Source organism: Haliotis rufescens, unplaced genomic scaffold, assembly GCF_023055435.1.
Source record: "Haliotis rufescens isolate VD_foot unplaced genomic scaffold, xgHalRufe1.0.p SCAF_1, whole genome shotgun sequence".
NCBI lineage: Eukaryota > Metazoa > Mollusca > Gastropoda > Lepetellida > Haliotidae > Haliotis > Haliotis rufescens.
The window spans coordinates 11,142,905-11,159,413 of NW_025963779.1; the positions used below are offsets into that span (position 1 = coordinate 11,142,905).

At 41.7% G+C, this 16,509-nt stretch overlaps 1 protein-coding gene across 1 annotated transcript; it reads right to left on the reverse strand.

The window, feature by feature from the left end:
* Window positions 1-8,965: 8,965 nt before the first annotated feature.
* On the reverse strand, window positions 8,966-11,250 carry LOC124150300 (bombesin receptor subtype-3-like). Its single transcript, XM_046522278.2, has one exon. It carries the CDS (start codon window positions 11,229-11,231, stop codon window positions 9,972-9,974), a length of 1,260 nt encoding a protein of 419 aa, XP_046378234.2. The 5' UTR covers window positions 11,232-11,250; the 3' UTR covers window positions 8,966-9,971.
* Window positions 11,251-16,509: the final 5,259 nt, after the last annotated feature.

The window sequence follows — 16,509 nt, forward strand, 5'->3', positions numbered from 1 at the left end:
TAAGTCTGTATTTAATATACTAACGGGAAAAAAGTAAATGTGCGTCATATAAAAGTCATGTCTTCATGAATATGTATTGGAAGAAGTATTATTTTATTTCAGAATTAATTTATATTTATTGAACTTTATATGAAGCACAGTCATGGGGGGGGGGGGGGGGGGGTTGCCTAGTGGTTACAGCGTTCGCTCGTCACACCGAAGACATGGGTACAATGTGTGAAGCCCATTTCTGGTGTCCCCCGCCATGATATTGCTGGAATATTGCTAAAAGCGGCGTAAAATCAAACTCACTCAACTCACTATTTACATTGCCGTTCATTGGTGTTAACATAGCTTGATGACATGAATGAAAGGGGGCAAAAACATGCTCACATTTGACAACTTCAAATATGTGTAAACGTAGTCCAGATAAGACAATTTTCGAATTCTCTTCTATCGATTTATTATTGTAACATCAAATTAGGTATGTTCTCTGATCTGATTGGTTAAAAAGTGTTGTCGAATGAGCATAACATCATTGAATTGTTTTGATCTCATCACCGTGTATATATGCATTATCTCAGAAAAATATAAAATCTCAAGATATTTAAATGCAATAATAATGGTGTGTGGTAATTACATAGGAAGCTTATTTGAATCGATCTAGTTGATAATATTCATGTTGATAAGCAAACTGCAAAGAATTACCGTATCTTCCGTAATTTAGGACAACAATTAGCTTAAAACGCATGATCAATCCAATAATTGCCTCACTCTTTTCAGATACACTGACGGACAAAAGAAACTTTACCATAGTTTGAAATCACTCCAGTTTAAAAAACCGCAACGACAGATGCGTGAAGTAAGATTTATTGAAAAGATAAAAAAATCTCAACGAAATCACCATTTAAAACGACAGTCATATAGTATCCGACATAAGCATGACAATTGCCCGAATTGAGAAAAATCAAGCTTTCAAGGTAATGGGGCACACACACCTAAATGTCCCCAATCCCCATCCCAGCCCCCACCCCAGCCCCCACCCCAGCCCCCACACCAAAAGGAAATCAAATCTTACTACACATGCTTCACTTACCTAGAACGTCCCTGTAGGATGTGCATCAGTAGAGAGGAGAGCAATGCTATCGCACCAACAACTAAAACGCTCAACGTGTTGAGAAACTCAGTTCACTCTGGAGTAATGTTAACGGATGGTGATAGGGTTGACAACGATTTCTGAAGGGGCTACTTACATGACACCGACCGGATGTATTATTTATTGTTCACATGCAGATAAAATTAAGTTTGTATAATACACCCTGTGTGACCCTTGACACCATATTATTAGGCCTTGTTATTTTGACATGAACTTCTTTGGATCCGTTTCGAAGGCCGGTAACAAGTTAGTTATGGGCGGACATCATACAGCATTCATGATGGGCTTGAATCCGTTTCGAAGGCCGATGCTGCTATTACAAGTTAGTTATGGGCGGACATCAGACAGCAGTCACTGTGGGCTTGGATCCGTTTCTAAGGCCGATGCTGCTATTGCAAGTTAGTTATGGGCGGACATCAGACAGCATTCCTTGTGGGCTTGGGTCCGTTTCGAAGGCCGATGCTGCTATTACAAGTTAGTTATGGGCGGACATCGGACAGCAGTCACTGTGGGCTTGGATCCGTTTCTAAGGCCGATGCTGCTATTGCAAGTTAGTTATGGGCGGACATCAGACAGCATTCATTGTGGGCTTGGGTCCGTTTCGAAGGCCGATGCTGCTATTACAAGTTAGTTATGGGCGGACATCAGACAGCATTCATTGTGGGCTTGGGTCCGTTTCGAAGGCCGATGCTGCTATTACAAGTTAGTTATGGGCGGACATCAGACAGCATTCATTGTGGGCTTGGGTCCGTTTCGAAGGCCGATGCTGCTATAACAAGTTAGTTATGGGCGGACATCAGACAGCAAAAATATGGTTTTGTAATATTGTCTGGCACTACTGAAGTTGAAAGCCTCTCATGATGCCTTCTTCTGCCTTTTCATAGCCATCATCATTCAAACAATATTTTTTTTATGATTTAAAAAATATATATTTTGAAATCTTAATTATTTTAATAAGGTGTTATCAGTATCTTTTGTTTATTTGTTGTTTAACGCCGCTCTCACCAATATTCCATCTATATGACGGCGGTCTGTAAATAATCGAGTCTGGACCAGTCAATCGCAATTGAGATACGATGATATGCCTGAGCCAAATCAGCGAGCCTGACCACCCGATCTCGTTAGTCGCCTCTTACGACAAGCATAGTCGCCTTTTCTACGGCAAGCATGGGTTGCTGTCATTAGTATCAAGGGAAGCCAAGAATGCATTTTGAGTTAATTCAAGAGTATGGTAAACAAGCAAATATCAAATGAATGTCCAATTTTACAATGTCGCATCGTATCAACATTAACAGTGACAACAAAAATGTACTCTTGTGACCTACCCGCCCGCGTGACGATCCACAAGTGAGAGTGCGACTTGGTTCGAATCAAATCAAACAGAATGAACCGTTATTGGTGCTATTACCGCCATGCAGTTTCACATTTGCTACAACACATAGTTCAATCTTTCTTTCTCTTATCGAATGTAACCTATTTAATTTATTTTTTTACTAATAGGCCTGCTCTTTTTGTTGGGTTTTTCGGATGTTTCTTCTTGTATTTTTCTTCTGGAATTTTTAGTTTTAATTCCTCATTAAAGTTTGGAATAGCTCACTTAAGACGTAAAAGAATGCAATGAGCGTAATATCATGTTGCCATAATACCAGATAATACCCCGAGTTGAGAAATGGTAGGGGTGAGAAAGCAACGGAAACGACGAAACCGCAATACAGTTTATACAAGAAGGTAGTGCCGAAGTGAAAAAAATAGTGAGGTGGTTTAGTGCCAGATTTTGCCATTATTGCTACAGGGTGGATGAAAGCACCAAACGTTGCATGTGAATGCCTTTTATCATTATAAGAAATGTTAGGACAGGAGCCATCAGTACAACTTAATTGAATAATGTCATGTCATATATCAAATGAAAGCTCATTTGTGTTCTTGTACGTATAGGTGATTTTAGCATTTTGTGACATGTCAGACAGACCTTGTCACCGTCCCCCTGACCTCTCTGCTCTGTGTGTGTTTGTGTGTGTGTTTGTGTGTGTGTTTGTGTGTTTGTGTGTGTGTGTGTGTGTGTGTGTGTGTGTGTGTGTGTGTGTGTGTGTGTGTGTGTGTGTGTGTGTGTGTGTGTGTGTGTGTGTGTGTGTGTGTGTGTGTGTGTGTTTTGTGTGTGTGTTTTGTGTGTGTTGAATTGTGCGTGTGAAACACAAACTGTCCGTTGAATGGTGTAGCCTTTCCCTCCTGCTAGAGAAAGAGTGTTTTCACAGCAAATAACATTGACCACAATCCAAGTTGGGCGATTTCAGTAAACTCCTGAGGCATAAGGTTATTTCAGTTTCCTACCGAGATTAATTTTGGTGAGATTTAACCGTCATCAATTCCTGGCGTTCTCTCCCCGACAGTTATGCCTACGTTCCAGCTGTGGCACTGAAGACAAATGTTGTGAATGTACCTAGAGCTGCTTGTGCGAGGCCCAGTCACAGGAATTGAACTGGATTGAGCATGCACTGTTCAGGAATATCTGAAGGTCGAGGATGTTATTGCGTTGTCAGCGTATCATGCGTCCCAACTTCCTCTGGATAATCCATCATCATTCCTCTTTTGTAACCAGCCATGGTTAAGATTGGGATGAATGTGATTAGACGGGCTGCAGTGTTTCCTAACCTTGGGCAGATTCCTGTTACTTGCCTTGACAAACCCTTGTTTGCCTTTGCCAAGTACAGTGGGAATGGCCAATGATTCACGGATAACAAGTGCATTGGGATGACTGCACACTGAAAAGGCTCTTTGGAAGACAATCGAAGACCTACTAAATGGATCTAGCTGGACAACAGCTCTGACAGAAGAATATGCAACAGATTCAGTCCTGAAGGCATCACATCTGACCATGACCAGACACTACCACGAAGTTACGCTCTTGGCCATTCACAATCTGCAGGATGACGCTTACCTTCTTTCAGGAAGTTCCAGTGATGATTGTACTCTGTAATCCTGGAAAGACAAGATGTGTCAAAAGCGTACTACATTTATGAAGTGGAACCTCCTCCTGCAACTTGAAACTGACTTTCTCTTGTTAATCCTGGCTCACAGAGAAGGAAATTCCAACTATATGTGGAAGTCTTGGAACTGTTGACACCCTTGTTCTTTGCCCTCGACCACACTCATTATGAACGATGGACACCCATTCACATAAGAGACATGAATTCCTTACCAGAAGCAGAGAAGAATTTGAGAAGCATTACCATTGGGTAATCTCCAAAAAGAAAAAAACAGCTTTTCTTCTATACCATTGGATCGGGCTCATGAGCAGGAGAACAAGCAAGGCAAGAGTTCACGTCGTGCAGTTGGATAACGCCGGATGCTGTCAGGCCTGAGCCAGGTACATTAGATGAACAGTTTGAAGAATATTTCCTTGATGATGATCTACATCTTCCAGGCTTTCCACACAGGAAACATTTTGGACGCAGTTCCAGTGCCTTTCCGACACATTCTTCCCCGGGTCCCCACAGGGTTACCGAGTGCAAAGTCTGTCCTTCTTCGACGCTTTGAACAGTCAAATCAACAATAAACAGGAACCACCAGCTCCTTATGATTGCAAAATTCTGGATGGAGCAGTTGTTGTCCATTTTGCCTACTACAGGAATTCGCACATTTGATGATTTTGGTGGCTGTATTTTCATTCTATATCTCATTGATCAGTTCAGCATGCAAGGAAAGAGGACATTGAGTTGGAATCGTACATTCCCGTGAGCCTAAAAGATTCAACTCGTGAAAAGAGAGGAACAGGTATGCGCCGAAAGGTATCCCATCAAGCAACGATGCCTGTCATGTGTATGGACTTCAGAGGATTCTCAGATTAAGGAAGAATTATTTGAGTTCCTTACTTCCAAAGTTGCAGAATACCCATGGCCAGAAGCAAAAGCTGCCTATATTCCATCAAGAGCAACCTTGAAATCCAAGGGCAATTATTCTCTCACCTCCATGTCAAATTACAATCAGTATGAAGCAGACACAAGGATTGTTATTCATGCTTTGTATGATTTGGCCAATTGTCCGATTTGACTTACATATACACATAATGGATACAGATGCTTTGGTCATCCGAAGTGGAGGTGAGGTGAAATGGGGTTTATCGTTGCGTACAAGATTATTGCGATGTACGTGTGTGTGTTTGTGTGGCTGCGTGTACTAGTCCGGACTCATGCCGATTTATAGTGCTAGCTCACTGACATACCATCCCCAGTTAGCCCCGTCTTTTTGTATGACGCGGCCGATGATCGAACCCCGGACCTTCCGCTCTCCGGAAGGATGCTCTACCTCTAGACCACGGAGGCCGTCCATCTTAAGTGGAAAATTCATGACATGAATGCGACTAAATCCCAAGTTGATATATGTGTTGCCTTTGGAATGGGAAAGAACTTTACTTACTTTCACATCAATAACATTTGTAACCCTTTGCATGGCAAACTTGGATGAAGTCACAGAAACTGGTCACTTGGAAGTGCTTGATCCTTTTACTATTGTCATGTTTGACAAGACAATCACTGAGGATGGATCTCTTCTGCCACACAATTCGACAAGCTTTTCCCAACTCAAGAAGCCTTGCTACACAATACCTGCTGTATAGTTCGTCAAGCAGGAACAACCAGCACACAAGCACAACAGCACTCTCCATCCCCTGAAGGTTTTGGGTGGACCAAAGTTGGTGCATCATGGAATCCAGTTTTGATTACAAAATGTAAATGCAAATCAAAATGTGTCACTTGTAAATGTATTAAATCTCGTTTGGACTGCACATCAGATGCAAATGCTCTGAACTGTAGTCATAAACTTGTGTCACCTTAACATCCATTTGACTGACTGCCTGTCTTCAGTAGTTTTAGAATTTAATACATTTTGTCTCTTTGGACATTTTATTTCCCCTCCGTCTATGAATGTTATCGATAATAGCATTATCGGTCAGAGTATGAAAAGACCTTCCATTTGATATGTAACATGTTACACCTGTAAGATTAGAATTTCCACTAATTCTTACATTGCCGTAAAAGTGGCGGCCATATTGGATTGTAATGGCTACCTGAAGTAACAAATATATTTCAAAGTGGCTCCTATCATATAACTAATCAGTATCGGTATCAGTGTGCCCAATTTGGTGCCTTTATCAACCTTGTAACAGTAATTTGGTTAAAGGGCAAGTTCACAAGGAAATGAACCTATTTTTCGTGTACTTTTTCCACATTAAAAGTGTTAACCTAGTAGTGTCATAGACAAAAATATAAAAATATCACAATTAATTAACATATTTTTTGCATTAAAACGATTTATATTTTTCACATTTACCAAGTGTTCTATTTCCAGAACAAAAAAAACCCAGGGTTATGCCCCTTGCAATATGACGTCATTGGTGCCAATTGATAAACATTATGACGTCATCATGCTTTGTTAGAGCCGCTTCACGTGGTGTAGGTACAGGTGTGTGATTCTAGCGTCTCAGATGCCAGCCAGCATAGTGTTATGCTGAGTCACCACTGCGCCGGAGTGTGTCGTAGGCCATGTTGTTTTACCGCAAACTGGTACTTGATATCTTTTGCGTTGAGAATAGACAGGGACCCAGTTGAATTGGCACCAATTACGTCATAATCTAAGGGGGATAACTCTGGCCTGTTTAGCTCGAAAAACGAAGGCCTCATAACGGCATAGCATTTTCACACTATTGTGAGCTTCCTACTTTCACTGTGAAAAAAATGAGTTTATATTTTCAAACACAGATACTAACTAATTCTAAAATTGCGTTTTGTTTAGAAAAAGAAAGAAAGTGATTTTTGCGTGTACACTTCCCCTTTAAGTCCCCGTGGCTATGCTCGTCGTAAGAGGCGACTAACGGGATTGGGTGGTCAGGCTCGCTGACTTGGTTGATGCATGTCATCGTATCCCAATTGCGTGGATCGATGCTCATGATGTCAATCACTGAATTGTTTGGTCCAGACTCGATTATTTACAGAACGCCGTCATATAGGTGGAATATTGCTGAGTGCGGCGTTAAACAACAAACAAACAAACAAATCATAGAAACAGATAGCCTTCTGTTTTCAATTATTGGTGTTCCATCAAAGATCATATTTATATATATACATATACAGACACACGCATTTTGTGTATATGTGTGTGTGTGTGTGCGTGTGTGTGTGTGTGTGTGTGTGTGTGTGTGTGTGTGTGTGTGTGTGTGTGTGTGTGTGTGTGTGTGTGTGTGTGTGTGTGTGTGTGTGTGTGTGTGTGTGTGTGTGTGCGTAATCACAGCAGAACATTTTCAACAAATAATCGTTTCATTTTTTTCATAAGGCAATTTACGAGCTGCAATCGGTTTTCGTATCAGCAAAAATATTTCATTCTATTTCTAGTGATAAATCAAAAGCATCATCCATCCTGTTTTCAAAAGACTAACATTGGAGCGGATGTGAAAGTGTGTCAATCACTGAATTGTCTGGTCCAGACTCGATTATTTACAGAACGCCGTCATATAGGTGGAATATTGCTGAGAGCAGCGTTAAACAACAAACAAACATTGCACGCATGAACTTAGCATGTCTAATTGAGGCGTCTTAGACGTACTGGCCACTCGTGTCCCCTAACTGCCAGTGTATAAGAAGTGGCGTCATTGTTTGTATTTGGGGTAAGTACAGTGATCTCCCTTTGCCAACATTGAACACGCACAATGCGGTATTTTCAACTTTTTAACCACTCTATTTGTTTAGTATAGCATATCCCTAAATGCAAAATACGGTGCAATGGAAATCATGTTACTTTTATACTGTCAGTAAAAAATAACTAAATTTCATTGTTTTAATGGTCAGCTATAACATATGTATGTCAAACACCAATAGTGGAATCATGCACAGAAAATCACAATGCGAAGAAATAGGATTGCATGTAGATATTCTTTATACAAATACAATTTAGAACAATATTATCCATCTGGCAATATAAAGCATATTTACTACTAGGCTATGTCAAAACACAGAATATGTGCGTGCATAATTACGCAATTATCATATGCAAGCAAATGTATTTTAGTGATGAGTAACAATCTGTAATGAGAAGTAGTCGACGTATTTGTGTATTGCCATGTAAATGTAGTTCATGAGATGTAATCTGTGTAATTAACACAAACTTTGACAATGACAATACACTACACATCGATTACATTACACACTCTCTGTTATGTTAAAGTTCTTCACGTCAACGAGATTCATGCGTTGTTTGTGTTCATCAAAGACCTTATATTTACAAGCTGTTGACATACACCAGTCTTCTCATATACAAATCTGTTTTAGTTTTACATACATGATAAATGTAACATCTGCCTACATGTTTAACTTGTGTAACATCCTCTGACAATTTGTGGAACTTCAAATATTTAGATTATGTGTTATTTATGTTAGGTTTTATTAAATATAAACATTTGGACTTACATCAGTCATTCGTGACCAACTCGTGTTATTCGTGAATAGCGACTCGTGGCCATTTTTGCGACCGGGTTCCGTCTTAGCGCAAACGGGCATAACTAAAACAATTGTCAATTCGTTGCGTAATGGTTCACATATATTTCCCCATATATTATATATATTTCAGATGCCTTTTAAAGCACATCGGGACGTGTGGAATTATACAGTATGATTGAACACATTTAACTGTGTCTTGGGAATATTTTTAGATGCAAGACATATGTAAAATCAAAAATTATTTCTGAGGGATTCTTTGACGAAGTACTTGAAATCATACGCGCACTCTGATGGGTTTGTCGTATTTTCGCACATAACATTCATCGATAGGGGGACGAGTCTTCTTGCAGGTTACGGAAAGGGGCGAGTGCTGACGAATGTTACATCAGTGTGTACAATTCGAAGCGAAGGAAAGGCCATGATAGTGTGCATTTCTCTGCGATTTTACGACCGCTTGACATCTCTCAAATATGTTCAACCAAAAGCTGTGTGAGGTTAATAGGAACTAGGGGGTGGGTTATCGGGGTATCAAATGTAACGTTGGGGTACGTTATCGGAATTCAAACCATTATGGTGACGTCATGCCCATTCTGAAGCGATTCTGCATTTCATATAAAACTGACGCAAGTATAGGTCATTTTGCAAAATTATAGATAAATAGATTAAGTCAAAGAAATCACTCGAATCTGTTTTTTCCGATAGCAGAATCAACAGATTCTCATGATTTCCTCATTACATAATTTTACTCTCCACGTGACCCAAATGACGAACGCCCATTGGCTCCGAGCCTTTAGCTATGCCCTAACCTTTGTTGGAACCTGACGTGTTCCGAATACTTGTAAAATAATAAATTGCAGGCATGTATAACTGTTTATAAACATTTAGGAATTGTTCTATAAATATAGTAATGGTAAGCTTTCCCACACAAGACATTGGCTCCGAGCCTTTAGCTGCGCTCTAACGTTTGTTGGACTCTGAAGTGCCACATCTGATTCGGAAGTGCCACACCTGACGTGTTCAGAATACTTTTAAAATAATTATAAATTGCAGGCATGTATAACTGTTTATAAACATTTAGGAATTGTTCTATAACATATGGCTTCCAAAGAGCATTTTCTGACAAATCCTGCTATCAAACCGCGATTCACTTCGTTGCAATGAAATCGTTTCATAATCGCTCACGATCATTGTTTCTTTTGTGATTAGTGATAAACACACACAGCTAGTTGTCTTCAGTGTTTCCTCTATGGTTTACTAAGCGCTAATGGCTTAATGTGCCTTGGCTCTAAAATCTCTTTTGCCAGCCTGTCTATTGTTTTATACAATTCCGACATATTCTTAAGCTTGTGTCCCTATTTACCTCGCGTCAACCTTTTCCACAGCAGTGTCACTTCCCGGCGGAACAGAGGATTACAGAAGTTGTAAATGATAGGATTCGAGACACTGTTGATGAAGTACGATCTCAGAAAAATATTGTTAGCTGCTATCCCAGCTCCTGGAAGGTCGTCAAACACGTGTTTGTTGACAGCCCTGGTTGCCATCAGACCCAGATGCGGGAGGAAACTCAGCACAAACACCAGGGTGATGAGGAACAGCACGAAGGTCGTCTTCTGACCTCTTGGACGTTGTGACGATGTGCTGGCGGGGAATTTGTTTCTTCCGCACTTGGAGGGCTGGCTGCTCGGTGGGGATACAGATGTTATGAGTTCAGGGGCGTCTGGACATGGTTCTGTTATGCGTTCTGATGTAATTGCAGAAAGGTTGGAATCACTTCTCTCGGAACATGACAGGTTTGTTTCACCTGTAATTGGCGGATGTTGGACATCTGACGATGATGTATTGTTCTGAGTTGGTACCATTTCCTGTCTGTCATCCTTTTCCAGTTTTTGTTTAGTTTTATTGACGGCTTTCATTCGTCTCCGTTGCCGGGCAACCCGCCGCCATATTAGACCATAGAGTACAGAGAGACTGAGTGTTGAGGAGATGAAGATGAAAAACTGGACTCCATTGAAGATGAGAGGGTAGGGCGTCCTGATGTAGTCGTCTGACGTAGAGCAGTCTGAACCGTTAATATTGATGTCATCTGTTGCAACTACTCTAGAGCCATAGATGATAGCACTGGGCAATGACACGACGACACTCATGAGCGAACCCACGGTAATCGTAACCTTTGCAATCAAAGGTGTCATCTGTTTTTTAAACGGTCGGCATATTTTCCTGAACCTGTCCACAGCAATGGCTACTAGAGTAAACCCTGAAGCAATAGCTGAGAACGTTACAAGGATTCGCAATATCTTACACAGTTTATACAGCCCAAATGTGTGGTGATGCCTTATATCTGCTATCTCTGTGGGAATGCAAATCATACACGAAATAAGGTCAAAGGTTGCCAATGCTACAATAAAGCATCGGGTGGAACTCTGTTTAAATTTCACAAGATACACATAGAAGACGAGGGAATTCCCCACGAATCCAACCAGCATCAAGATGGCAAGAAACAAGATGGCGGGCAAGGCCTGTAGGGCGTATTTGTTGTCATAGTGACGAAGATAAAGGTCAGGGTCGTGTTGAATGACACTGACGTTTATGTTGAGTCTCAACTCCACAGACATGTTTGGTGAACTGAATGAAAAAAAGAAAACCGTTACCGTATTAAAGTACATTGAGAAATATGTAACGATAATATTATGTTTTTCAGGAGAGGTGAGGCGAAATTGGGTTTAAGCGTCAAAGATTATTTCACTTAAAAAGCGATGAGCATGCACGGTGTGTGTGCGTGTCTGTGTGTGTGTGCGTGTCTCTCTGTGTGTGTGTGTGTGTGTGTGTGTGTGTGTGTGTGTGTGTGTGTGTGTGTGTGTGTGTGTGTGTGTGTGTGTGTGTGTGTGTGTGTGTGTGTGTGTGTGTGTGTGTGTGTGTGTGTGTGTGTGTGTGTGTGCGGCTGCTTCTACTAGTCCGGACTGATGCCGATTTATAGTGCTAACTCACTGTGATAGCATGCCGCAGTTTAACATGAATATCCCACTGACACAGTATCCTGACTCCGAACTGACCATAGCCAGTGCTTCTTTTAGCCACTTAATGCCGATCGCGAGACTGGGTAAGAACCTACCATTTTTTAAACGTCTTTTGGTATGACGCGGATGTATTTATGTAAGTAGAACTAATGTGTGGTGTAATCACCTTAACAAATAATAAACATTACACACGTACATGAAATTCAAAACAACAACAGATTATTCTTATTTTAAGTCTTCACTTACCCAGGGCTTCCCTTGCAAATTCTTCTATAAATGTATCCTAACGCATCGACAAGTATAATAACCTTTGATGTGGCACAAGGATACAATTTCAAACAGGATAAACTTGACTTGGGCCGAAAGGATGTGGTATGCGATTGTTATCAACTGGTTAATTATATGTCATTCTGCTGTTGTCATATTGCCAGTGGACCTTCCCAGCACAAGCCTGCTGAAACAGCCTGGGAAGAGTTGGTGGGGGTTTACACTATTGTGTCAGAACTTCTTGGAGAATGATATAATATGCAAAAGCTATTCGGTACTTATTTGAAAAGTAGAGGGGGCACGGGTGGCCCAGTCCGCGCTTTTCGCTGTTCAGAGTTGCGTCCCTTGGGCACGCCAGAAACCTATGATTGTGGGTTCGAATCCCGGCTCGCCCCGATTATGTTTCTAGGTTAGTCAGCACCATACCCGTGCTCGTGGGTTTCACCGGAGTAGTAAACGTCTGAGACCTGCATCACTTCGGTCTTTCCTTCCACATTAAGCTGGCACGCCGTGATATAACTAGAAAACTGTTAAAAGTGTGTTAAACCAAACTCACTCACTTACTAAAAAAGTAAAGTTTGTACTGGATCATGAGAAATTATGTGTAGATATTGTGCTGCGCTGCGAATTATGTGTGCTCACGATCGGCATTTACGGTTTGAACTTGTCACGGATTCTTTGTTATGCTGATGGGCTCCAGTACAAGCCTGTCCTTCGTGTCGACATTGTTCAACCTAGAGCTGCCATCCAGGACAATTTTCACTTAAAAACATTTATCTACCGCCATTTGTCTCAAAGGACAAGTTTCATCTTGATAATTACCTGTCACCAGGTGCCACCTAGACAATTACCCACCACCAGGTGCCCCTAGACAATTACCCACACCTGGTGGCACCTAGACAATTACCCACCACCAGGTGCCACCTAGACAATTAACTTCCACCAGGTACCACATAGACAATTACCTGCACGAGGTTCCACCTAGACAATTACCCACTACCAGGTTCCACCTACACAATTTACCAATCACCAGGTGCCACATAGACAATTACCCACCATCAGGTGGCGCCTAGACAATTATCCATCACCAGGTGCCACCTACAAAATTATCCACCACCAGGTTCCACCAAGACAATTACCCATCACCAGGTGCCACCTAGACAATTACCCACCACCAAGTTTCACCTAGACAAGTACCCACCACCAGGTGCCACATAGACAATTACCTACCACCAGATGCCACCTAGACAATTACCTACCACCATGTGCCACATAGACAATTACCTACCACCAGGCTCCACATAGACAATTACCTACCACCAGGTGCCACCTACACAATTACCTACCACCAGGTTCCACCTTGAAAATTACCTTCCACCTTGTGCCACATAGACAATTACCTACCCCCAGGTGCAACCTACACAATTACCTACCACCAGGTACCACATAGACAATTACCTACCACCAGGTTCCACCTGGACAATTGCCTTCCACCTGGTGCCACCTAGACAATTGCCTACCACCTAGTTCCACCCAGACAATTACCTACCACCAGACGCAACATAAACAATTACGAACCACCAGGTTCCACCTAGACAATTACCCACCATAAGGTGGCATCTAGACAATTACCCACCACCAGGTGGCGCCTAGACAATTATCCATCACCAGGTGCCACCTACACAATTATCCACCACCAGGTTCCACCAAGACAATTACCCATCACCAGGTGCCACCTAGACAATTACCCACCACCAAGTTCCACCTAGACAATTACCTACCACCATGTGCCACATAGACAATTACCTACCACCAGGCTCCACATAGACAATTTCCTACCACCAAGTTCCACCTAGACAATTACCTTCCACCAGGTTCCACCTTGACAATTACCTTCCACCTTGTGCCACATAGACAATTACCTACCACCAGATGCCACCTAGGTCAATTATCTACCACCAGATGCCACCTGTACAATTACCTACCACCATGTGCCACATAGACAATTACCTACCACCAGGCTCCACATAGACAATTTCCTACCACCAAGTTCCAGCTAGACAATTACCTTCCACCAGGTTCCACCTTGACAATTACCTTCCACCTTGTGCCACATAGACAATTACCTACCACCAGATGCCACCTAGGTCAATTATCTACCACCAGGTGCCACATAGACAATTACCTACCACCAGGTGCCACCTACACAATTACCTACCACCAGGTTCCACCTTGAAAATTACCTTCCACCTAGTGCCACATAGACAATTACCTACCCCAGGGTGCAACCTACACAATTACCTACCACCAGGTTCCACATAGACAATTACCTACCACCAGGTTCCACCTAGACAACTACCTTCCACCAGGTGCCACCTACACAATTATCTACCACCAGGTTCCACTTAGACAATTACTTACTACCAGCTGCCACATAGACAATTGCCAACCAACAGGTGCTACCCAGACAATTACCTACCACCAGATGTCACCTAGACAATTACCCACCCCCAGGTGCTACCTAAGACAATTATCTAACATCAGGTTCCACCTGGACAATTACCTACCACCAGGTGCCACCGAGACAATTACCTACTACCAGGTGCCACCTAGACAATTACCTACCACAATGTGCCACATAGACAATTACCTACCACCAGGCTCCACATAGACAATTACCTACCATCAGGTTCCACCTAGACAATTACCTACCACCAGGTTCCACCTAGACAATTACCCACCACCAGATTCTACCTGGACAATTACCCACCACCAGGTGCCACCTCGACCCCCTTATGCCACCTAGACAATTAACTATCACTATACGTCACCTGAGACAATTATCAACTTCACAATTACCCAACGCCAGGAGTCAGTTAGACATGAATACAATGAAGGTTCAGCTAAACTGATGCTAAGAGCGTTTTTAAAAGATAAATAAACAGTCCTGTATTTCAGAAAAAAAAGATTGCAATTAAATTAAACTCGACAAGCTGACAAACAGCATACTACCACGACACGTTAAGCTTAAGGGTGTGCAAACTGTAGTATTACTTTTTAACTTTTACACAATTCTGTCAAGATAATCAAACCTGTGCATCGGACAAATGGAAATGTGAATAAAAACGACAAACCTCCTTCCTTCACGCTGACTTGGACCTCATCTGAACGTATTTCATCGCAACAACGGATGCGTGTTCTTGTTTAATAATGATTAGATATCTTACACATGCAGGAGGTGATCATTTCCTATTCCAAACTCGGACATATCAGTACACGACTTCACTTTCATCCTGTCATCTCTTACTTCCGGTTCACCACACGGAGGGAAAACGCTACAATGGGACAATAATACTCAAGGAATACAAACGTTAGCACTGATGAAGTGGGACTTGTCCGATTACCACTATGCGAAGTTAAACATAACACGCCAGGAGAATAATCAGTCTCGATTATGTGCCAAATCAGATTCTTCATGCATTAGAGGTAAAAGGAAAAGAGTGGTGAAAATTATTGAATGGATCTCTGAAAATCTGTGATGACCCCGACTGTTAAACTACGTGTGCCGTATTCTTCTAAAGACGTCTGATTGACTAAAACCAATATAATTTAATTTAATAAATTTAAATAAACGCTTGTATAACAGTAAATGAATGGTGAGATTAAGAAACCATACAAATAAAACCGTAATAAAACACAATGTTAATAATGAAGTCGAGCAGGACACGCTCACCCTTTCGTCAACGCCTGGTATCATCCCTTCTCCGATAGTAATGACACCGTCAGAAAACCGTGTCAGAATCCTCATCGAAACGTCGCTAAATATACTAACCCAAAAGTTATTATCCATGAAGTTGTATGTTTTCTCATGTTATTCGTATGAATCGGAATTGCCAAAATAATTTTTAAAAACTTGGCCACATTGAGACCGCCTCATCTGACTTCAACTTTCCAATAGTCAACTTACCCTTTATGTTGAGCAATATTCCATCACTTCCAGTCTTTGGTGTACAATGATCTTTGTACGAAGATTTCAGAGAGCGTCGTACGACTCATGATTAAAAGTTGTTCGAACAAGGTAACAACAGAAATGAATAGAGTAACGCTTTCAAAAGACATGTGAAGGTCTTTTCCAAATTCGACGCACCAAGAACCAAATTGATGTCCGATGCAATTCCCAATTTTGGCTTGCATCAGATGTTCCCGTATTGCTCAGGTGAATTCTTTTGGCTTGCCTTTGCATGTGTTTTTGACGGGTGCCACATGTGGGATAGGATACGCTCACCTTTTTCGCGAGCACCTGGCATCAGCACTAATTGAAACTGATACACAGACACATTCGTATGATATAGTCGGAATCGTACAATCGACTGTCGTTTCTTATGACTATGGTGACCGTATTGTCGCTATTATTTGTATCCGTCATCGAACATAGAGCCCTATTCGCCATGGTCATAGGTATGTAAGCACCATACCCATGGTAGCCGAGTGGTTAAAGCGTACATCCCCCTTCGATTCCCCACATGGCTACAATGTGCGAAGTCAATCTCTGGTGTCCCCCGCCGTCATATTGCTTGAATATTGCTAAAAGGAACTATACGCGCGCGCT

What these genes read in the sequence shown, in the direction of transcription:
- LOC124150300 (XM_046522278.2), bottom strand. Translation starts at nt 11,231, where the DNA reads ATGTCTGTGGAGTTGAGACTCAACATAAACGTCAGTGTCATTCAACAC.